The 24,551-nt window shown below is 34.2% G+C and overlaps 2 protein-coding genes and 1 pseudogene across 11 annotated transcripts in view; 2 read left to right on the plus strand and 1 right to left on the minus strand.

The window, feature by feature from the left end:
• LOC125819982 (ras-related protein RABD2a-like) overlaps nt 1-18,719 on the minus strand; it is a 22,975-nt gene extending 4,256 nt beyond the window's left edge. Inside the window, exons 1-8 of one of the 9 annotated variants that reach the window (XM_049499396.1) lie at nt 18,549-18,719; nt 16,369-16,441; nt 9,838-9,885; nt 9,657-9,704; nt 9,475-9,546; nt 9,197-9,352; nt 9,019-9,122; nt 8,200-8,562 (exon numbers count right to left, since the gene is read on the minus strand). In XM_049499396.1, the coding sequence (XP_049355353.1) occupies nt 8,466-8,562; nt 9,019-9,122; nt 9,197-9,352; nt 9,475-9,546; nt 9,657-9,704; nt 9,838-9,885; nt 16,369-16,441; nt 18,549-18,562 (612 nt within the window). In that variant the 5' untranslated portion in view covers nt 18,563-18,719 and the 3' untranslated portion in view covers nt 8,200-8,465. Of the gene's footprint in view, nt 1-8,199; nt 8,563-9,018; nt 9,123-9,196; nt 9,353-9,474; nt 9,547-9,656; nt 9,705-9,837; nt 9,886-16,368; nt 16,442-18,475; nt 18,491-18,548 lie in introns of those variants that run through there. The other 8 variants (XM_049499404.1, XM_049499433.1, XM_049499426.1 and 5 more) reach the window with 8 other exon arrangements.
• Nucleotides 1,110-6,452, plus strand: LOC125819740 (RGG repeats nuclear RNA binding protein A-like; annotated as a pseudogene). Its single transcript, XR_007442483.1, has 7 exons — nt 1,110-1,280; nt 3,396-3,707; nt 3,796-3,861; nt 3,968-4,100; nt 5,176-5,328; nt 5,421-5,474; nt 6,013-6,452. The product of XR_007442483.1 is annotated as an RGG repeats nuclear RNA binding protein A-like (transcript).
• Nucleotides 6,932-8,053, plus strand: LOC125819806 (4,5-DOPA dioxygenase extradiol-like). The gene has a single exon (XM_049499249.1). It carries the CDS (start codon nt 6,999-7,001, stop codon nt 7,821-7,823), a length of 825 nt encoding a protein of 274 aa, XP_049355206.1. The 5' UTR covers nt 6,932-6,998; the 3' UTR covers nt 7,824-8,053.
• Nucleotides 18,720-24,551: the final 5,832 nt, after the last annotated feature.

The following is a 24,551-nucleotide window of genomic DNA, read 5'->3' on the forward strand; positions in this document are numbered from 1 at the left end:
AAAGAACGAGATATGCTTAAAATACTAAACATACCCAACTCGAAAAAAATTTCATCACTTACAAAGGGAAGGGTGTGTCTCGAATTCCAGCCAAAAGGACAAAGTTTTTCTCTTGTGATTTTGAATAACAAGTTGTTTAGATAAAGTTCTAAGGTTCTTAGACTTAGGGAAACAAATTTCACTAGAGGAGGTGTGAATAGTCACAAAGGTGATGTTTATCACTTATACAATTGTTTCAATATGTGCTTCCCAAATAAAAAGTGTGCTGCCCAAAATGCATACATATACCTATATGTATATACCTCACAACCTTTCAAGTTATAGGTAATCCTAATTAGATATTACGTAAATATCCCAATACAATCCTTAAATTACGATCACAATTATGTTAATCAAGTTTGTAAATATCACAAAATTTCAAGTTTCCAAAATGAGAAATAAAATATTGGTAGTATTAAGCAATGGTGTACATGCGACTCTTGGTTAGTATTTAGGGGTTAAATTATATGTTATGAATAATGATCGTCTTGTTATTTGTAACTAAGAGAGTAATCTCATCAGTACACCATATTATTTGATATTAGTTATATTACACTAAATTATATTAATTCATCAGTGTTATTAAAAATACATATGGAAGTAATCGTCTATTAATAGACCACATCATATCTTAGGGATCACATATGCATCTCTTTTGAAGTTAGAGTACTATACAGTGCATCACAAATACTTTAGGGCTCATTTTGAATCAACATGTTTTTCAATTACTATAGTACAGTATGTAGTATTAAAAAACTTAAATTAATAAAGAAATTTATTAAGTAAAAAAAATAAAATATAATAATAAAAAAATCAAGATACACGAGCTCCATAGAACTTGTAGGATTTTGCAGATTAGGTTCTGACCCATCTCTTTCTCTCTCACACACTCTCCCTCGTGTACTGTCCTCTGCATTGCGGCTAGGGTTTCACCTAAATATCCTACTTTTTTGTTCCTGTAGACTGCACTGATTTACAACTGATTTATGACGATGGATATTCGGATGAACTAGCGGTTGTCGCGGTGTGTTGACACATAAAAAGGTAAAAAGGGTTGTTGTAGTCTTGAAATGGCGGGATTTGACCCCTTTGATTTGCTTGGTGATGATGATAACGATGATCATCAAGCTGATTGCTATTCACCAGCAAAAGTTGATCCGGCGAAGAAGCCTCAGCTCCGGCGGCGGCGGCTAAGAAGCAGCCGGCGAAGCTCCCCACTAGCTCCTCCCCGACTCAAGCTGGTGAGCTTCAGTCAGCTATTTATGTTTGTTTATGGATACGACTCAATCATATTACTAGGTATCTGTATTTTGGTTGAATATTTGTAAATTTAAGGGAGTGAGGATGAACAGCGAGAAACAGATGGGGACTAAGAAAGGATTTGACCGTTTAGGAATAAGTGTTATATTTGGAGTGCCTCTAGTTTAGTTTTGAAGAACTGTTATTTGTCTTATAAGAGAGATATTATTTGTTGGAATGAACCCAAATGAAACCGGACTAAAGTAGAAAGAGTACAGCGAATTCATATAGATGATTCCAATATTAGTTGGGTTTTGAAGCATAGCTGTTGTTATCTGTAAAGTGATACCAAGGCAAACCGTCTTCAATTGCGACGTGTTTGCTAACTATGGAGGACTTGTTATTAGAGGCAGAGTCAGGATATCAACTTTATGGATTCTGTATTTTAGAATGACAACTTCAACTGTTAATAACTTGGTTCTAAATTTATTATCTATAGACATTTAATGAACTTTTAACACAAATACACTCTTTTGGAGTAAAAACTATTTGTGTATTGGCATGTGAGTTTTTATAGATAATTATAAAAAGTTGCAGTTAGTTTTAAAGGGAATTTGGAAACGACCCATCAAACAATAGTGCTAGTTGCTCTGGAGTTGTTTCTACTAATCTTATATGATGAAAAGCTAGGTCGTTTTTGGTGGTAACAAAGATGGAAGTAATGTTGCTTGAGTCATCTATATTACACATTGTCTTATCCTTCTTTCTTTCCTTGGAGGTGAGTGGTGATAATATAAATGATCTATATTGGAATGATGTATGATGCAAATAACATTATACGATAACAATCACATGGATAGTCGCTTGTTAAATTTTAACTATATAAAATTATTTTTCTAAAGTTGTGTGGTGAGAGTCAATGTATGTGCTTCTACCATGGTGATAATATATTTTCTACCTTGATGATAACACGATCAGTAAGACATTATCATCTCATGTTTTGTTTTTCATTATCTATATCAGCTAAAAGTAGAGATAGGTGTTAATATTTGGATCAATTTAAGTGAGGTAAGCAGATATTCCATATCGTGCAGATAGCTTGCCTGAATTTCTGGATGTTTGACTTCAACACCCAATTAATGTGAGACCAACTTGGTGTACTGTCAATGCTTTGATTTATCAAAAAGAAAGTAATCATGATCTGCGTAGACCTTCAAATGTAACAGTCTATAGGTGGGGCATAATAATCACATGAGGAATTGTCTAGATGAATACATTATCTTATAGTTGATGTGGCTTAGCTAAGGCCTAAGAGTATAACATAATTGTAGTGAAGCACCTGCAGCTTAAAAAAAGAACCTTATGAAAATTGAAGCAAAGTACACATATAGATGATACCAACTATTTAAGATTCATGCTTAGTTGCTGTTATTACACTTACATTAGGTCAGCATAAGGATAAGTATGAACTTCTAGTTCTATAGAATCCTAATTTGTCTTAAATTGCTTAGCAGTATCAACATGTAATTGAGTTATAGAGTGGAATATATAGAGGACTCGTATAAGCCACTCCAATTAGTTTGGGATTAAAGTATTGACCCAACAAAAAGGAACTAGTTTGAGATTGGAACGAAGTTTATTGATATACAAATGAAACTATAATGACTTAAACGTTTCCAAGTTTAAGAGTGAAGCATTTTTTTTGGATTTGACTATTATTTGTTAAAGGATGAGTTTTTCTTTTATCCCATTTCTCTTCAAAAGAATGGGTAAGAATCCCATTCCTGCTGTTATTGACGCCTTTTGGTTTTGACATTTCACATGTTAATGTATATACTTTTATATTACATACAAGATGTCTGATTGTAACCAGTTCTCTGTTATTCTATTTTTATTTTCTCATGCTTGTTGCTTGTCGCGTTCAAGAGTGCTAGCAAATTGTCTGGAATTGAGTGGTCCCACTTGAATAATGATCTGGATGGATTAATTTTGTTTTCTGTTGCTCAATCTGCCTATAGGCTTCTGTTTATAGTCATTGCACTTATGGTTCTTTTCCTCCTTTTCTGTTGCAAGTATTCAAAATTTGCACTTATGGGGTCCCTGTTTCAACTGTGTAGTCAGGGAGGCAAAAACAGAATTTGGACGTGGTGGAGGTAGAGGTGGTGGACGTGGCTATGGTCGTGGTCGTGGTGGAGGTGGGTTCAATAGGGAAGCATCCAACAATGAGAACTTTTCTCGCAACAGAGAATTTTCAGGTGGTATAGCTGCACCTGAATACATGGAAGGAGGAAGACCCTCTGAAAGACGTGTGGTTATGGTGGACCCCATGCTTTCCGTGGTGGTAGACAAGGTGGTTTTGGTAATGAAGAAATGCCCGAGGGGGACCGGCCTCGTAGGACATTTGAACGCCGTAGTGGTACTGGCCGCGGGTAGATACATCTTTCTTGTCTGTGTTACCTCGCCTTTCTATTACCATATTTGTAAAGCTGTCGTACTTATCTTTCACTGTATGAGCAGAAGTGAGATAAAGCGTGAAGGTGCTGGCCGAGGAAATTGGGGAACTGAAGCAGATGAACTTACTCAGTGAGTTTTACTTTCTTACATGGCCCTAAACCAACTAGTTTGAAAATAAATGGTAAATTCTATCTATTGAATTTGGTGTTGAATTTTATTGTATTGTCTATTACAGGATGACTGGTGAAGTTGCTGATGAAGGTGAGAAAAATCTGAATGTGGAGAAACCCTCCACCGAAGAAGGAGCAGGAGACGACAAGAAGGAAAATCCAGCTGCTGAAGCTGAGGACAAGGAGCCTGAAGATAAGGTGAAGTCTTCTTAATCATACACAACACAGTATTGATTGGACTTGTCGATCCTTGTGTTGCTGCCTTTGTATGGGACATGTCGTGCTCTGCTCTAGAAACAGATGCTCAAGAGAGCCTCGGCAATCATAATTTAACACCTTCCTTTTTGAAGGCCCATGGAAGTAGCAAGTCTATAATTTACTTTTTACTTTTATAACCTGGTAATTGCTCATCAACTGGAAGTAAATATCGGATGCACATTGGAACTTCTGGACATTGTTCTTTGGGTTGCTTGAGAAGGGGCTGGATTTTGGTTCCGTATTTGGTGTTTAGGTTAACAGAAGAATGTTTCATAATTGGAACTTGTTTGCTTAGTACATTTGGTGAGGTCATGTTTAAAGCCATTAAAGGACATGTTTTAAATATTGTGAATAATTTTGTTGAAAGTGCACTTGAGCTATGAAGTTATGACTTAAGTGTGTGACACAGGTAGAGCTTGTTTTTCTTGGCAGCAGCTTCTTTGCAAGCACCAAGTATTCAAGGCATGAGTGTCCGACCATGGGCTCTGTCAAAGAGGCGTGCACTACACAATAAATGTAGCTTGCACAGCAATAGACTAATTAAAGAAACATTATGGATGAATATTGTTGTTAGGAATAGGATAACAATTTACTAAAAAGAAACTTTAACTAATAAATTTGATTAAGACACTGACACAACTGCAGTTAGTTAGAAATGCACTTAGTGCTTAAATCTTTAATAGACTTGAGTGCCTTTTTACGTATTTTACTTTTGACAACACTGGCCATAAAGGTAGTAGCAGAAGTTTATCAGTAGTAGAAACTTTCCAAGTGTAGTGCTGGTTATGGTAGAACTAGTACTTAAGACATGGTGGAGTTGCAGGGTCTCAGACTAGGAAGTGTTAATGTTAAAAAAAAAAGACATGGTGGAGTTGCAGGTGATGGTTAATAGTTTTTTTACCAGTTCACTGCAAGAGAGATGGTGCTTCACAGCAGATGATTTATCGTTAGAGAATGCAGGTAAATTTGTACATTGTTTTATGTTTAATGTAATTCATGTTCCTTGAATGAATAGGAGATGACCCTTGAAGAGTATGAGAAGTTGCTAGAAGAAAAACGGAAGGCTTTGCAGGCGCTTAAGTCTGAGGAAAGGAAGGTCGACACCAAAGTATTTGAATCCATGCAACAGATTTCAAAGAAACCCAGTGATGAAATCTTTGTCAAATTGGTGAAATCTTGAGACATTCTGTCCTCTGCTTATGCTTGATGCCAGTTATCTTTAGAACATTTCTTGATATACTTCTATGCCTTAATTTTTAGGGCTCCAAGGATAAGAGAAAAGAGTCTGCTGAGAAGGAAGAGAAGGCAAAGAAGGTAATTCTTCGGTGGCTGCGTCCCTGACGCTCATTTATATAGCACATGCTTTTCTTATGCTGCTCTCAATAGTGCTTTACCAATCCTTGTGGGACTACACTGAGTCTGTTGTTGTTGCTCTCAATAGTGCTTTACCAAATTTTATGTACAATGCATCCATCCTGTTATAATTGTTATGCTTGCTATACACCACAGCAGACACTCTTTTCTGGATGCTGTTGCATGCGTGTCAATGAAAATTGTATCATGTTACAATGTTGTTGCAGAGGGTACATTTATGTTGTATTCTTCTACAGTTGGGCCTTTGTTTCCTCTGTTTCTTTCAGAATTTCTGGTAATCCTTTTGACTTGCCAACATATAGCTGTTGTAGTGCCATGCAACAATTTTTTACAAAAAGAAATCCATTACACACTCTTATACATGTGCATGCACAGGCTGAAGTTGATTGAGATGCGGTGTCAATCAATCAACATAAATGAGAGTGGAAATTGTAATCATCTTACACGTAATATCCTCTCTTTTTTTCTCTGGCTTTAGGCGGTCAGCATTAATGAGTTTTTGAAGCCTGCTGAGGGTGAGAGGTATTATGTACCTGGTGGTCGAGGTAGAGGGCGTGGCCGCGGTTCTAGAGGTTACAGTGGAACCAACACAATGAGCAATGTGGAAGCTGCTCCTCCCATTGAAGATCCAGGTCACTTCCCTACATTGGGTGGCAAGTGATGCTTTTGTAGTGCTTTTCTACCACGTCCAAGAGGCAAATCTAACTATAATAATGGAGTGGAAGTTTCAATGTAAATTTCTTCCGTTTATGTGATCCTCTCTGTAGCTTTTTTATTTTATTTTATCTGATGTGTTACTCTTCTGATCCTACTGGGTTATATGAAGCACATCAACTTATGCATGATCTTTTCCATCTGCTGTTTTATTCTAGTAATATTTTCTGTGCATCATTTAATGATAATTCTCATCTACTCAGATGGCAGGGTGGTCGGTCTTCTGAACTTCTGATTAGGGATAAATATCTTTACTTTTGATACTCTTGCTATTTGTGTTGGGAGGTCTAAAATTTGAATAGCCATGACTATCGAGCAGCTGTTGGCGGACCAAGTTTACCTTCATAAGGTCCGCTGTTCTTATCTTTCAAGGATCTTCTCTGCAAGTCTTTCAGCATTTCTGTATACAATAGCTCAACATCGAATTGAAGACCAAGAGCATGAACGCCAATCTCCCGTCACGCGTAATAAGCAAAATTATCTAATTACAAGTTTACTACTCCCCCACCCCCAACACCCCACTCCCTAGGATAGCACAGGGGTGATAATGGGGAAGCAAAAACTGAAAGTTGACGCAACTACAAGCAGCTCCTATGATTTATCACATGGGTCATGTGGTATCGTTATTTAAGTAGTAATAGAGTTGACTTAGAATGAAAAGAGATAAGAGGGTTAAGGATGGTGGTAGGTGAGAGCAGTGTGAATAAATAGCAGAATCAATCTAGTAAATATATTTGCGTGTGGATCTTGATGGAAATGGGGAGCCAAATTGCTGTCCCTGTGAAAGAAACCTTCTTCATATCACATGGTTCCCCAATGCTTTCAATAGATGACTCCTTACCTGCCAGACATTTCTTGAAATGCTTCAAACAGAAAGTCTTCACCCAGAAACCCAATTCAATTTTGGTGATCTCTGGTCATTGGGAGACTTCAGAGCCTACTGTGAATTGCATCACTGGCCTCAATGACACTATTTACGACTTCTACGGCTTCCCAGAACAGATGTACCAGCTGAAATATCAAGCACCAGGAGCTCCAAAATTAGCCAAAAGGGTGAAGGAACTGCTCAAGTCATCTGGTTTCAATCGAGTGCATGAAGACAATAACCGAGGCCTAGATCATGGTGCATGGGTGCCTCTTATGCTCATGTATCCAGAGGCTGACATCCCAGTCTGCCAGCTTTCCGTCCAGACAAAGAGGGATGGAACTCATCATTTTAACATTGGGAAAGCATTAGCCCCTCTCAAGGAAGAGGGTGTCCTCATAGTTGGTTCTGGATCTGCAACTCACAACTTGAGGGCTTTGCGCGATACAGCTGGCGTCGCTTCTTGGGCTATGGATTTTGACAATTGGCTTAAGGAATCCCTTGTTAATGGAAGGTATGAAGATGTCAACAACTATATGACAAAAGCACCTTGTGCCAAAATTGCACACCCATGGCCTGACCACCTGTATCCATTACATGTAGCAATGGGTGCTGCAGGTGAAAATGCCAAAGCTGAACTTATTCATCATAGCTGGAGCAACCATGCTCTTTCTTACGCCTCCTACAAGTTTGAGTCACAGCCTAAGTAGCCTTTGCTGACAGAAGAATGTTTACTTTATTTGTCCAAAAGCATTTAATGGCTTCAATGTATATTTCTATTGAGGGTCTTTCGAAAACAGTCTCTTTGCCTTCATGAGATAGTGGTAAGGTCTACGTACACCATACCCTCCTCAGATCCCACTTAATAAAATTTCACTAGATATGTTGTATATTTCTGCCGTTATAATTTAGGCAACGTTGAGAAGAGCAAATGTTGCCAAAAAAAATAAGGGACCATGCTCATCAAGCAGGACTCAGAGCTTAGCACAATTCTCACAGTGATTGAATGCTGATTGGGGACATCCGATATAACAAAAATAAAAAAAGGATGTTAACGGCAAAGACGTTCATGTTCACCAGTATAGCTTTCAGTTGAACTATGAGAAATTTATTTTTAAGCAAAAGCAGGCCTAAATGTCAAAGTGCAACAAATAATGCTAAGATCATTACGTTCACAATTGGTCCACTTCAATAAAAAGATATATTTCTTATCAAGAAATAAAAAGATATATCTAGTAGTAAGGATTTTACATGACAAGGCTACAAGGGTAAACATTGTTGTTGATTAGTGAGATTACAGTAGACATGTCATGGATGAGAGGTGAGCCAGCAAGCAAATAGCGGACGTTCTCTCAAGACGAGCAGCAGCCACTATTCTGAGCAACGGGCTGTCCACGAATGTTTACATTTGGAGGCTGAGCAGCATTTGGGGCCGGTTGGTTTGCCATACTGCAATCAGGAAGCCAAAGAGAAGGAAATAATGGGAATTGAGAGAAACAAATGTAAATGAAAAGATTATTTGGAGAACATTTTATAGCATCAAGTGAAGTTGATTAAACCATGCAATCGTACAAGGGATGGGGCCAAAACCAAACAAGTTGCTACATCTTTCATTTGGACCTTTTGGTTTATGTAAATGCTTATAGTGTTTGCATATCATGTTTAAATCCATTTAAAACGTCAAATAAGATCCTAAATGGGAAGATAACCATATTTACTACCTAAAATATCTCTCAATTTTCAGGACCAAACATAATGTCAGAGAAGGAAGTGATAAAAGTAAAAAAGTAATCGTCTCACAGAAAACAGTAGTAGTTGGATTTTATCAAAGATCACACCACAACTTGGAAAGGCTATAAAAGACACCATTGATTAGCACTATTTAAATACAAGGAATGCATTTACCTTTTCTTGATAGCAGCAGTCATAGCCATGAAAGACTCTTCTACATTACTAGCATCTTTCGCACTGGTCTCCAAGAATGGAATACCAATTTCATCAGCAAAGGCCTAAAAATAAATTAGTATAAGTTTGTTTTCCATTTAAATAAGGATCATTTAATATCTGCAAGAAGATGATTCACCTTAGCCGTTTCATACGACACAACTCTACTAGCAACAAGGTCAGACTTGTTCCCAACAAGAATTTTGTTAACATTTGGGGTAGCATAACGGTCAATTTCACTCAGCCACTGCTTCACATTATTGAAGCTCTCCTGATCCGTCACATCATAAACAACCTACCATAGAGGCCATAAAAAGAATGTAGAATGTAACAGGTAAAGAAAGTGGTTGACATTTAACTCTACAGGCAACTAATTATTATTTATATTGTGTTAAGAAAAGTAAGGTCACTACTCACTATTATGCCATGGGCTCCACGATAGTAGCTGCTAGTGATAGTCCTAAAACGCTCTTGTCCAGCAGTATCCCACTAAACAGAGTCAAAATAGAAAACACCAATTCTTGATTTCATTAAAGGTTCAGCGCAACAAATATCTGTAAAAAGAAAGGCCTGAAGCAGAAGTGCAGGAGAAGTCTTACAATCTGAAGCTTAATGGTCTTTCCATCTTGCTCCACTGTCCTGATTTTCTACACGAAAACATTTGGATATTTGGTAAAATCAGTGATCACATAAAAGTAAAAATGCTCTGGCTGAAAAAGATCACAGAATTCCAACCATATTGTAAAACTGAGTAGCACATAAACAATTAAAGTATCTTACAAAATCAACTCCAATTGTGCTTATGTAGCTCTCCTGATATGTGTCATCCTGATGGAAAAAAAGAGAAAATAAGCAGCCAACAATTACAGAAGAAAAATGTAAACAACATTGAACTATATTCTGATGCAGTTTTCAGCAGGGTAAGAATCTATGAGTTCATCATTAATCAATCAAATGTTTACAGGGTGAACGTGGAACTTCATAGAATGGCTATGCCTCTATAGAAAGGAGGAGCAAATATCATGTGCAAAGTAGTTTTCTACAAGATACTGATAGTTTCAACTTCATTATAAAGCAAGAAAACAACTCCACTAGAGTACTCAAGTAAACTCTAGTATAGTTCGAAAGTTCAGGACTATCCTCAGTCTTCACTTATAACAACAGACTGTGACAAGGAGCTAGCAAATAAGAAACAATGTCCTGACATTACTAGAAGAATGCCCATCTTTCTTTAGTCAACAAGAATCTACATCCACACCAAAAAAGGAAAAAGAAGAAGAAAATTGAACATTTTTTCTAATGACAGCCAGTATAGTGGCTATGCTTCTGAATTATAGGAAGGAGTAGCAAATATCGTGGGCGAAGTTATTTTCTACGAGATAGTGATAGTTCCAACTTCACTATAAAGCAAGAAAACAACTCCACCAGGGTACTCAAGTAGACTCTGGTAGTTGGAAAGTTTAGGACTGTCCTCAGTCTTCACTTGTAACAACAGACCATGACAAGGGGCTAGCAAATAACAAACAATGTCCTGACATTATTAGAAGAATGACCCCTCTTTAGATAACGAGAATCCATATATGCCACACCCCCAAAAAAAAATAAAAATAGAAGGATATTTCAGAACAATAATTCTAATGACAACCTCATGCCAGGCCATTCCGGAGCCGTTGGCTTGTGAAGCAAAAGAATAAAATGATTTAGACCACCCTCTATCCATGTCAGGGGTGACTGCTGTCCATGCAGTGAACAACATAGTAGATGGACCAATCACAGGAAAAAAACTGGCAGAAAAGATGGTGTCCCAGAAAGGGAACTGTCACGACCCGATTTCTCGAGTCATGACGGCACCTACTATACCCTACTAGTAGGTAAGCCAACCCGCAACCCAAAACATCAAGCAATGAGCGTAAGGGAAGAAACTAGCGAAAACAATAATCTAAACAAGGCGGAAACAAACCAAAATAAAAAGCTCAAAAAAGGGTACAACAGTCAGGTTAATCGCGAAATTACCTCGAACTACGTGCACCCAACAACTTCCAAACACTCTACAGCGAAGCCACCGAAAATACGAAGCTCCCGCACGTCAAATCGCCTAATTCGGTTGAGAGAGATATGAGGATTTTAAGTTTGGAAAAGGGTTGCTGATATTTCTGCATTTTATAGCAGATTCTGCATTAACTTTCCAAAAACTTAAAAGTCCAACGGGGTGCTCCGATCTCGTTCGGAACCCCGTGCACGCAAACGAGATATGCAACCATACCAAATTCAATATTCCGGACTCGATGATGCAGTCAAAATTTCCATACGAGGTCATCTTGACAAAAAATGAGTCCTACACCCAACCGCCATTTTAAGTCAAATACCACAAAAGGGATCAGAAAAAAATCAGAAACCTCGGGACACAAAAGAAGGGTCAATCTAGACCGAACTCGACATTTCGGTGCTAATTGCGCTGACGGAATTCTCATCCGAGTGCGTTTACTCAGAATGTTGACTAAAGTCAAACTTAGGCTTAAACTTAAAGTTAAAACGCCTAATCGCACCGACTCACACTGAAAACCTCGGGAGTCATGCCGACCATGCTACTGGCCTAAAATGACCCTTCCAGAGCTGATGAAATTGTCAGAATTGGATTTCGATGTCATCTTCTTGAACTTTTGATAGAAAATGATCGTTCAAGGTTCATAAGCTCCAAAAACACTAAAACTCGCACAATAACCAAACGAACGACCAAGTGACCGAACTGTCAGTCCCAGCAAGTCATAAATGACTGGGGGTCGCTACAGGAACGCTCTAAACGACACAGAAGGCACACCTTGAAATGTCGAGTTTAGACTGCTGCATATTTTCTTTTAAGTTGATTAAAGTGTGGTTTTCTTGCTTGTTGGTTTTTGCTGCATTTTGAGCCTTGAATTGTGTTCCATTTTGGAACACAAGTTCGGGGTACTGTTTTGGGTCTCTTGACGGAGTCAAATTCGAACAGTTCGGTGCGGGTCTCACGATTCCCGTTTTGACTCCAAAATTGACCCGTCTCCGTTTGTTGTGATTTTGGTGTCTAAACGACCGTACTAACGTTGTATCCAAGGAGGGCATTATGGTAGATCTGACGAAGATTGAGGCTATTCGTGATTGGGCTAGGCCCACCTCAATTACTGAGATTCGGAGCTTCGTCGGACTAGCAGGCTACTACAGACGATTTGTAGAGGAGCCAGTTGTCATTCTAGCCAGAGATGTGAGGAGATTGCGCTTAAGAGCCATTCCTGTTGTTAAGGTTCGTTGGAGGCATCGTCCAGTCGAGGAGGCTACCTGGGAGACCGAGCAGGAGATGCGAGAGCAGTTTCCCGGCTTGTTTCAGCCTTCAGGTACTTCTTGACCCTTACTTTCGCGGACGAAAGCCCTTTTTAGTAGTTGATATTGTAATGACCCTCCTGGTCATTTCTGTGTTTTGCCTTCTGTGTGTCGTTTAGAGCGTTCCTGTAGCAACCCCAAGTCATTTATGACTTGCTGGGACTGACAGTTCGGTCACCTAGTCGTTCGTTTGGTTATTGTGCGAGTTTTAGTGTTTTTGGAGCTTATGAACCTTGAACGATCATTTTCTATCAAAAGTTCAAAAAGATGACATCGAAATCCAATTCTGACAATTTCATCAGCTCTGGAAGGGTCATTTTAGGCCAGTAGCATGGTCGGCATGACTCCCGAGGTTTTCAGTGTGAGTCGGTGCGATTAGGCGTTTTAACTTTAAGTTTAAGCCTAAGTTTGACTTTAGTCAACATTCTGAGTAAACGCACTCGGATGAGAATTCCGTCAGCGCAATTAGCACCGAAATGTCGAGTTCGGTCTAGATTGACTCTTCTTTTGTGTCCCGAGGTTTCTGATTTTTTTCTGATCCCTTTTGTGGTTTTTGACTTAAAATGGCGGTTGGGTGTAGGACTCATTTTTTGTCAAGATGACCTCATATGGAAATTTTGACTGCATCATCGAGTCCGGAATATTGAATTTGGTATGGTTGCATATCTCGTTTGCGTGTACGGGGTTTCGAACGAGATCGGAGCACCCCGTCGGAGTTTTAAGTTTTTGGAAAGTTAATGTAGAAAAATCTGCTATAAAATGCAGAAATATCAGCAACCCTTTTCCAAACTTAAAATCCTCATATCTCTCTCATCTCTCAACCGGATTAGGCGATTCGAAGTGCGGGAGCTTCGTATTTTCGATGGCTTCGCGGTAGAGTGTTCGGAAGTTGTCGGGTGTGCGTAGTTCGAGGTAATTTCGTGATTAACCTAACTATTGTACCCTTTTCCGAGCTTTTGTTTTTGGCATTCTTATTTTGGTTTGTTTCCGCCTTGTTGCCCTTGCTTAGATTATAGTTTTCGCTAGTTTCTGCTCTTACGCTCATTGCTTGATATTCTGGGTTGAGGGTTGGCTTACCTACTGGTAGGGTATGGTAAGTGCCGTCATGACTCGAGAAATCGGGTCGTGACAAGAACTGTCATGCAACATTTTTATGGCTCTAAGAAGGTAGGTCCGAAAAAGCATAAAAAAGCAACAACCCCTCCCCCGCCCTTCTAAAAGGTACAAATAAGTGAGAGGATGATGAACTTCATAGCTCAAAAATAAATATTTTTATTTTTATTTTGTATAACATTGGTAATGTTATGAGATGAGCTAAAATGGAATTATTTCAAAAAAACAAATTTGATAGAACAGGTGGAAAGAGCGCATTTGATCCAATAGGTAGATAGAAAGACAAATTTAATCCAATAGGTGGAAGGAGAACATTTTTTATCCAATTGGTGGAGGGAGGGCATTTTTCAGTCATTTCTAAAACGTTATGGGCATTTTTTAACCTTTTCCCAAAAAAGAATTGACATGGAGATTATAGCAAATAAGCAACAAAACAGTGTTTTCAAAGGCGAAAAGCATTAAAAAGTGCTCTAGGCCTATCTGGAGTTTTAGAAAAAAGGCACAACAAAGAAAAAATAAAAAATATATACCCGAAGGAGGGCATTTCTGAGTCATTTCTAATATGTAAATGGCATTTTTGACCCTTTACTGAAAAAGAATTGACATGGAGATTATAGCAAATACGCAACAACGTAGAGTTGTCAAAGGCGAAAAGCGTTAAAATTACTCTAAGCAATTAAAGTTTGGGCTTAATTTAAAAAGGCGCAACAGAGAAAAAAATATAATTTATATGTATTACAGGAAAGAAAAAACAATATCATTCATAATGATCTCCTTAACAATTACTAATATTATCTTTTTGTTGATCATATTATTGTTTAGTACCGCTCTATTCAAGATAGAACTTATAATAATGAAGCGTACGCCTTAGAGCCTTGCCTATACTAAAGCACATCCTAAGTGAGGCAAAGCGCCTCCCCTAAGCTTCTTTGAGCTTTAGAATTAAGCGCGCCTCAAGTGAACCTTCCTTAAACCAAGACAGGTTATTTAGTTTGCTTCATTACTGTGGTGCAAAGAACAAAACTATGTCATATAGTACTTACTCTGTCTCATAATTGGGTTGTTCACTTCCCCAAGAGTTAAGAGGTCATTTTGACCCAAGTTTATAGATATATCGGAAAAGGGTCAAAATTGCCCCCGAACTATATGAAATAGACCATTTATACCCTTCGTTACATTTTGGGATCAAAAATGCCCATGCTGTTATCCTAAGAGACCACAAATACCCTCAAGAGTTAACACCACAAATTTTTATTGACGTGGCAAGCCACGTGGGACTAATCCTTCCACCTAAGCGTTGCCAACTAGGATTCACTACAAAAGAACTAGGCCTTTAGCGGCAACAACAGTTGCCACAAAAGCCCAGAAAATCGTCACTAAAAGTTTTTAACATTAAATTCTAATTTTGTGTTTTTTTCTTCATTATTTTTTAAAAATCAAATATGATATCGATTAAGTAGAAGTTTGAAGACACTATATGTTTTATTTTTATGTCATATGTAAATGTATAAAATGTACAATGATGCATTATATATATATAGTAGGAGATTTGAATTGAGAAGTAATTTTGATTATTTTTCGTAATAATATTGGATGTTTTTAATATGGATATTGCAAGTTATTTATTTTAGAAAATTAGGTCGCAATCGAAAATTAATTATCATATTTTTTTGTTGAAAAAATAGGTTTTACTAGCGAATGGTTGTTAGAGCCTTAGTCGCCACTAAAAATTACTCATAACCTTTAGTGGCAATATTTTGGGATTTTGTGGCGACTTTGTCGCCACTAAAAGTCAAGTTCTTTTGTAGTGAATCTTAGTTAGCAATGCTTAGGTGGAGGGATTAGTCCCATGTGGCTTGCCATGTCACTAAAAAATTGGGGTGTTAACTATTGAGGGTATTTGTGGTCTCCTGGGATAACTACGGGGGTATTTTTGATCCCAAAATGTAATGGAGGGTATAAGTGGTCTATTTCGCATAGTTCAGGGGCAATTTTGACCCTTTTCCGTAGATATATTATGTCATCATTTTGAAAGGTTAAATTGCAACTTATAGTGTTTTTTGTGCAGCTTCTAATACAAAAAGTGGAGTTACCAAAGTCCAATGACCAAAGATGCGACCAGCTGATCTCAAACAATGAAAATGTGACTAAAATTATGGGGCAGAAGTACAAACTTGGATTGGATATTGAAATTTCAAGTAGGCTACTGTCAATTACTGCACATTATAACACTGTGTGCTTGAACTGAATTGAAACTGATTTTCTGTTTCCTTCAAATCTTCAATCATATCAATTTATTGCCTTTCCATTTTTCAATACATACCACAGAAGGTAAATGGAACTCACAATAAATTTGCAATTAATCTTTACTGAAATATCAATTTCTTATTCATATTGGCCGTTGTTTTTGCTGTCTGAAAATTTGGCGAAGTACCTATGGAAAGCTATGGTTTTGCAGAACAGGGGAGTCGAAGGTGGATTAGGTTCTTCGAGGTTGATTTGAAATTGAATGCTAGAATAAAAGCACATTGCAGAACCACCCATAAAGATCACTACTCGATTAAAGACATATGAATGAAAATTTTCCCCAAATTTAGAATAAAAATGAAATGTTAGGGAAGCAGTCAGTATGTGCTCAGATAACTGATTCACTCCAAGGGGGGAATGGAACAGAAAAATGAAGACATGGAGAATCCAGTGGCTAGTGCATATGGTCATGATTCTCCACAAAAATCCTCCATTTGTTTAGTCAATCAAGAGTTCAGTAAGTCTGTTACACAAAGGAAAGGTAATAGCAGCACCAGAGAAAAAAATCAGTACAGACAAATCCAAGATAGGAAAACTTACAGCGAACCTCAAAAGGAGACATGACTTCCCAACACCAGAATCACCAATAAGCAAAAGTTTGAACAGGTAGTCACTGCACAGAAATCACAACAAATGTAATCATAATACAAACTCAATAGCTTGCAGCTGTTGAAAGATGCATACTTAAACACTATCCTAGATGACACAGCTAAATCACTAATAGAAACAAGCACTAACATTAAGATGAAGAGCAGCAAATGTACCAATTAAGAAAATTCAATTATTATATTAACAAAACTGTAGAAAAGTTTGTTGTCTTTCTATATATGCATAATTTAGCAACATCTGCTGGCCAATTTGGTATTTAATTTGATCCTCCTACTACTTGATTTGACTAAAATTATATGAAACTACCAAAGTTCTACATTACGGCTCATTCACTAGATGTTCAAATTTACTTTGCATTTTAGTAAATTTTATTGCACAAATTTATCAATAAACCAAGACAAAGTAGTCTTTACATTATAGAATCACCATACACTCTTACATGCTTACAAGATGAGGTGTTATAGTATGGTTATTGATCCTTATGATAGAATCTGGGGAGCAGATTTTCTAAGGACTGTACCCTTTTTGAAAGGTTAAAGAGACAGACATGATAGGATAACTGTCCTACCATATGCTATCAGTTATAATCAGACATAGCCTCTTTTTTTTTAAAAAAAATAATCAGACATAGCCTACAAATTCCAATATAGATTACGTTTGGATATTGTTCTCTAGGTTGAACTTGATATGATTTAATGCTACAGCAGGAGACACATAATTGATAATCCTACTTATCTAGAACAACTCTACAACAAAGGAAGACTAACATTGATCGACCTGATTCCCACTTAAACCAGTTTAGGGAATTACTCAAAAATTGACTTAGACTTTACTAGTTGGACCTTATGTGAAAAAAATATCACACCAAGAGTTTCAACTGATCTAGAGGTAATCATGAAAGCAACGTTGGCAAACACAAAAAGAATAGAAAGGCACCAAATGCCTACAGGGACTTAAAAGCAAAACACAACTGAAGTGAGTACTTTTATTGAAGAAAGGTTCATATGAAAAAGTATATGTAATGCAAGAAAAATTGTTGTAAATGTTAATCGCAACACACACAACAATTATATGGATTAACTTCCAGAAAACTGCAACTGAGTGAAATCCATGAAGTAAACTCCTTTCTTTTATCACGTTCAAATATTAAAAGAATACAATTTTAAGTTTCTGATTTAATTGGTGACTAGTTTTTTCATCTACTAAATTTCTAATTTCATTCATAACTCATAAAAAAGATAAAAAAAAATCTTTTTCATATGTACTAAAATGCAATTAGCAATTAATATATCGCTTTGGGAACTATATTTATTGATTAGTGTTGTCCTCTTTAAGATAGACTTCATGAGCACTAAGATGCAAGCTTTAGTGCCTTAAAGTGATGCAAAGCACCGAACCTGCAAAACACATATTTTCGAGGTTCAAGCGTGCTTCAAGCTAATCTCAAGCAACACAACGTATAGAAACTATCTGACAAAATTTGATAGCTAATTCACAGTGAATCTGATATATTTAAATAGAGCAACAGATAACAACTTGAAAATAGAAGATTTTCAAGATGTATTCTGGAATGAAGTTCATGAGAAAACTGATACTCCCTCCTTTCCACCTTTTGATTCTATGATCAATTTATATGACTATATTTTGTCTTTGGGACCGATTGAAATAGAAAAAGGTGAAAATGATAAAAGGGAAATATCTTTTAAGCTAGTAAGACAATGCACATAATAAAACAGCCAAGGTTGAGCATTTTCACCCTCCTCCCTGCTATAATTAGGAGGGAAAACGTAGCACATAAAACAGAAAGTCGATCCAGGGTATTTTTATCAAGCTTTAACGTATAAAAAGTAATCAATTTTTTCAAACGATATTCGATTGCAGAATAATGACTTAGGGTTTACAAGTGAAATCAACAAATGCTATAAAACAAGGATATTTCGATAAATCCACAATTAAACGAATATATATTGAATGAAAAAGAGTTAGATAAGGAAATTGAATGACAGACACTAATCTGAAGGGATAGTTCAAGTCTTACTATTCTGTATTCATTGCGATAGTACAATGTGGAAATATTGCAAAATAATAAGTAATGTGACAACAGAACTTACTATTCTGTATTCATGGCGATTACAAGCACACAAAATTCGCCGGAATATGAGGAATTTAACGGCGGATATTGATTCTTCGCGGCAGAATTCAGATGCAAAAAACAAAGAGGCTGTGGGGGGCAGAGAGAGCCACTGGAAATTGCAACGAAGACACGTAAATGGGGAAGATGACATAAATGGTCCCTAATGTTTAGTATATATCTTAAATAGTCCATTAAATATATCCTTGAGTAATTTTAGTCCTTTAAATTTGCTACAGATGATTTTTGGTATCCGTCAAATATTAATCACCCATCACCCCATCCCCGATCTCATTCTCATAGTTTTTTCTCGTATAAAAATACATTTAAGATAATGTTTTTTCTCTATATATATATATCATACCATAAATTTAATACAGTGGCACCCAAGGATTTATCCTACCAAATGATAAAGTGTTCCAAATTTTGGAAGCAACTTTCAAATTTCGTTTTTACTTTTATTTGATCGTAAATTTAGTTGAATTTTTTTTAAAAAATATAATGAATTTTTGAAGTTGTGTTAAATAATTGTTTTTGCATTTTAAAATTGTGTTGAAGAGTAGTTTTGAATTTTTAAGTTCTATATGAACGTGTATTTTTTATATGAAAAAAATTAAGTAAATTATAAATATAAGTGACATTTCATCAAAAACTATTCTGGTCTAGTTTTGAAGATAATTAAAAGACCGATCAAATTTCATAAACAAACAATGATTTAATTTTATTTTTGAAAATTTACTCCCAAATTCCATGGCTAAAGAATATCTAAGTTTTAAAAGATAATTTGTCAATATCTATATTGATGGAAAATAATAAATACATAATAAAAATATTCTAGATATGTATATAAATTAAACCGGCATCATAATTATGAAAAAAAAAGATAAATTAATATATACACGTCATAAATTTACTGAATTAGTGGATTGTCCATTCACTCAATACATGAACTATTACATTCATGTATATATATTTCCTAGGTTCTATGAACCATTTTGTATAAAAATGTATCCATTAATTTAGACATTTAACATAGTAATTTTTGGAGTGATTTCTCAATCTATAAATAAAGTTATCATCTATCATTTGAAAAAATAAGTGTTTGGCAAATCCTTAAAACTGCTTTTAAATGGAAGCAGAAAATTATTATTTTTTAAGACTATAATATTCCTTACATATATACATATTTATCAATATATCCCTTGTTAATTAATTAACATATCAAATAAGTTTGGTAAATTTTCATTCAAGAATTTATTTTTTATTTATATATAGTAAAAAAATTATTATTTATATATATATATATATATATATACGTATTATTTTACAGAATTAGAAATAAAAGTAACAACGATATTTTTGTATGATTAAAAAAAATAACAATTAAAGATTTAGACCCTCCCAAAAAAGTAACAAATATCAATTTTTTCTTTTCTTAATTTACGTAATATTTTATTTTTATTTTTGTTTTTAAAAAACTTTAGAGTATTATAACAAAAAAGGATAATATCTAAGATTAAATCCAAAAAAATAGGTAACAAATAACGAAAAAAAAACTCTTTTCAATATTTTTCAACAATATTTATCTATGTACAATATTGATTGAAAATTTGAATATGTACATTTTAAATAATTAAATTAAAAATGTATTAAAGTTTATGTATTAGATGTTTAAAATAGTTTCTCTATAAAATAATCTTAATATTAAAAGCACATTGATACTTACCATTTTTCGTAATTTAACTCCCAAAAGCACTTTTTAAATTATTTAGCCAAAACACTTTTTTAAATGAATTTGCCAAACACATATTGCTTTTTTGACAAACACTTTTTTTTAAAAGCATTTTTTCTGAAAAGCTATTTTTAAAAAAACGCTTCTAAAAATAAGCAGTTTTTAATAATAATGTCAAACACACTGTTAAATTAGATAGTATCTACATTCTCCTCTTCATATCTCTTGTTTGGATTAACTTAAAAGTTGGTCAAACCTACTTTTAAGTCAGTTTTTGACTTCTGAAAGTGTTTGGCAAATATAAAAAGTAATTTAAAATAAGTCAAAAATGACTTAAAATAAGTTGGAAAGTATTTGGGAAGGTAAAAAATGACTTAAAATAAGTAAAAAATTGTAGGTCTCCCCCTAGTTTTTATTTTTTGACTTAAAAGTCATTTCAGTTTGACTTTTTATTTTTGACTTAAAAGTCATTTCAGTTTGACTTTTTATTTTTGACTTAAAAGCTATTTTTTTAAGTCAATCCAAACGGGCTAGACTATAAGTATTAGTTTACTTTACCACTGCAGGGAAGGCTAGAAGTGGGCACCTCAGGGTTGACGTGTCTGCTTTTAGCCAATGATATTTAATGTAATTTTATATTTTTTTGTTTTAATTTACTTATCTTATCTATTTATGTTTTGAATATTTAAAGTTTATATAATTTTTTTTTATATAAAGTACGATAATTATTAATTTAAAATATTTAAATTTTAAAAGATATAATAAAATTTGATTGATTCTCAAAATTTTATGGGTGTCACATAAATTAGGACAAAAGAAATAATATACTATATTATTTAAAATGACATAAAACACACTATAAATCACAATAATTAATAACTTGAAATATTTAAAAAATATACAAAAATAAAAATAAAAATCAGTTGTTTGCTCCAGGTAAATTGTGACATAGAGAGTAATATATATTATCTTTTAAAATTATGTAAAAATTACTATAAATCACAATAATTAATATCTTCAAATATTTTTAAAAGTCTATATTTTTTAAAAATGATTCTCCAAATTCTAATCATGTCACATAAATTAAAACTAAAAAAATAACATATATTAAGTCTGTATTAATACAAGTCTTCATCTCGAATATACATGATAAAGAGTATTATCACTTATCTCATCATCAAGGTGTAAAGTTTGTTTATTTTGTCCACACGTACGTGATCAACTTGCAAACAAGCTAGCAACAGCTCCTTGGACTATAAGATTCATATCATAGTCTAATAAATAAACATCATCTTATTCATAGTTGTTTGGTAAATCTGCTGGTTTTTTCAGTTTGCCAAGAGATATATGCTTCGAAAACCAACAATTACTATATACTATAGTTTAGTATATCTTCAAATACATATGACGTACTAAAGGACAATCATCCAAATTAAACCAGGCATGAATCTAGCTGGTTCAGTCAGAGGAGGTTGTGGCCTTTTTGATATTAAATTCATTTGAGCTCAATAGATGTATAAATATATAATTTTTTAAAATAAAATTAAGTATATAACATAATAAAATTTAATAAAAAGAATATTAAATATAAATTCACAAAATTTTAATCCTAAATTTATCTGTGAACTCGGATCTATAGCCAGCATTTGCAAATGGCAAGGACTTCAAATATTCTTTCGTGAGCATATAGTAACATTTACGCATGTAACGTAAATCAAATTCTCTTAAATTAGTTAAAGATGAGTCTGATTTTCTGTTTACATTAAAATAATTGAAAATAATATTACTTATAATATTCCAGCCTACTTTATTTTTTAAATTAGACTAATATTACATTTTACATTACGTTGATATTTTAATGATAACTAGAAGAAATCGTTCACAGTTAGAGAAACTAGTTTATACCTACAAATACAGTAGAGTTATTATTTGTTATAACAAGTTTAATTACAAAGATAATATAAAAATTACTGACAGTATATATAAATTAATTAAATTATTTTATTTCCCCCCATTTTTCTATTCTACGTAGAAAACGAGTATGTATTTTAATTTCTTTTAGAGCGTGTGGGTTATACAGAGGCCCTGGTCGTTTTTCAAAACACTATGGACAGCCAAATTAAGCTCCATCAGCTTTTATTTACTAATATAAATATAGATTCGTTTGTATATATATGATATAAAAGAGCTTAGGGGCATTTGCTAATAAGGTGAGGAAGGGGAAATGAAAATAGTACACAACATTTAGCAACATCACCCTCGAATCCTGATGGATATGGTGCAGTAAATGAGATTGCTCTTTCATTAATTAGAGATCGCAGGTTCGAACTCTGAATATGAAAAGATCTTTAATAAAGAGTGTTTTCCTCTGAATGGGTCCTTTGCAGTGTGAATCTGGAATAATCAGACTCCAATACGAATATTAAATATCAGACGTGGATGAAAAAATATTTAGCAACATCACATTGATCACTTTGGAAACTTCAAAGAATGAATGAAAGCAGGGTTTTCAGGTATATATGTGCTGATTTGACTTTCCTTTGACTTATCAATGTGTGTGTTAATATCTCTCCGCCAAATATTCCCTTGCTAAATAGTTCTTTTATAGCTAACAATATTTTGGCTAATCTCTCGTTAAATAAGGTTAGTAACAATTTTTGTTATTGTTTAGCGATTGAAGTTGTTACTCGCTAATTCTTTTTTTTTATGAGTTAATGTTAATTCAATTTATTAAGATTTTCTAACTTTTGCATTGAAGTCTGATTAAATTCAAATTCACATATCGGATGATTCATTTATGAAACTCTCAAATGTATTTATTAAAATTGGTAAGAATATGTTAAATTTTGACATGAAAAACAACTCTTAGATTTTGAGTTTTCAAGTCTAATCACCCCTTGAACCATTCTTTCATTTTGGTACATATCATGTATCATACATAAACTCGTAAGTGAAGGATTTAGGAAAACGAGGATTAAAATATTTAATTTTGATTATGAAATTCGATATTGACCCACACACATGCAAAGTTAATGTAGCAAAAGTTGTTTGGTAGAATGTATACGAATAGTATTGAATAAGATGTACTAGTTGTAATGTTGATATTAGTATATACTGCATGTTGAATTAATTGTCTTGGGATTTTCTTTAATTTCCAATTTGATTTGATGTATTAAAGATAATTATATATTTAATCATGCTTGTTCATATATTAATAAGGAAACATTATATTGCTAATATCATGATTCACTACATCTTAATTATATTAATAAAGTATATAACTAATATGAAAATCCTACGAATAGAATTATTAAATAATATCATAATTAATACATAAATCAAATTTCTAATACATCCTATTGGCCTCTCCATAGATGTGAAGTTCATGGTTAATATTTTTTCTGAAATAGTTTGCATTTCAACTAAAAACTTAATGTTAGAGAAGTAACACGCATCTTCTTTTCAAGAAAAAGAAAAAAAAATGCATTATCCTCTTATAGAAGATTAACCAATATAGTGAATTATAATATATGTGTTAGATGAGCGAGCTAGACTAAATTTCAACATATTAAAATGAGTTAAATTAATAATGACTAAAATAAACTAAAAGTTTGATTATAATCTAATCTATTCAATTTTTATTTAATTTTAAAATATTTGTTTGAGCGATAAATTTATTATGATTTTAATAATATATCAAATAAAAAAATCTTTTTAAAATATTTAAACAATTTTTTCGTGAGTAATTTAAAACTAAATAAATAAAAGAAATAAATCATTAATCAGTCCAAATCAATTCATAATTTTATAAAAATAATTGTGTTATACGTGTGTCACAAAAGTAATTGCAACTGAAATAGAATCTTCGAAAATAGAAACGCAGGAAGAGTACTTTTTCTAACATGAAAAGAAGAAATAAAAGTTTCACAGCTGTAAAATTGTAAGCCGTTCGATAGAGACACGTGTCATACTTATGTACCAAAGTAAGAAGGTTCAATTTAGACCCGCGTAGCAGGGAATTAACCCACCCGTTCTCCCATTTTAGAAGCTTCTCCTTCAATTTTCATCTCAGAATCAGAAAAACTAGAAAATAAGAAATGCCAATGGAGAAGATCAGAGACGTAATAAGACAGAGAGAAGTAATCGCTATTTTTTCGAATCAATTTTTCCCCTTTGTAGGTATTTTTTCCCTCGAATCAGTTGAAATTTGTCGCTATTTTTGTGTAATTATAGTACTAATTATACTGAAAG

The sequence above is a fragment of the Solanum verrucosum genome, unplaced genomic scaffold, assembly GCF_900185275.1.
Source record: "Solanum verrucosum unplaced genomic scaffold, falcon-dt-bn FXZP01000020.1, whole genome shotgun sequence".
NCBI classification, from domain to species: Eukaryota; Viridiplantae; Streptophyta; class Magnoliopsida; order Solanales; family Solanaceae; genus Solanum; species Solanum verrucosum.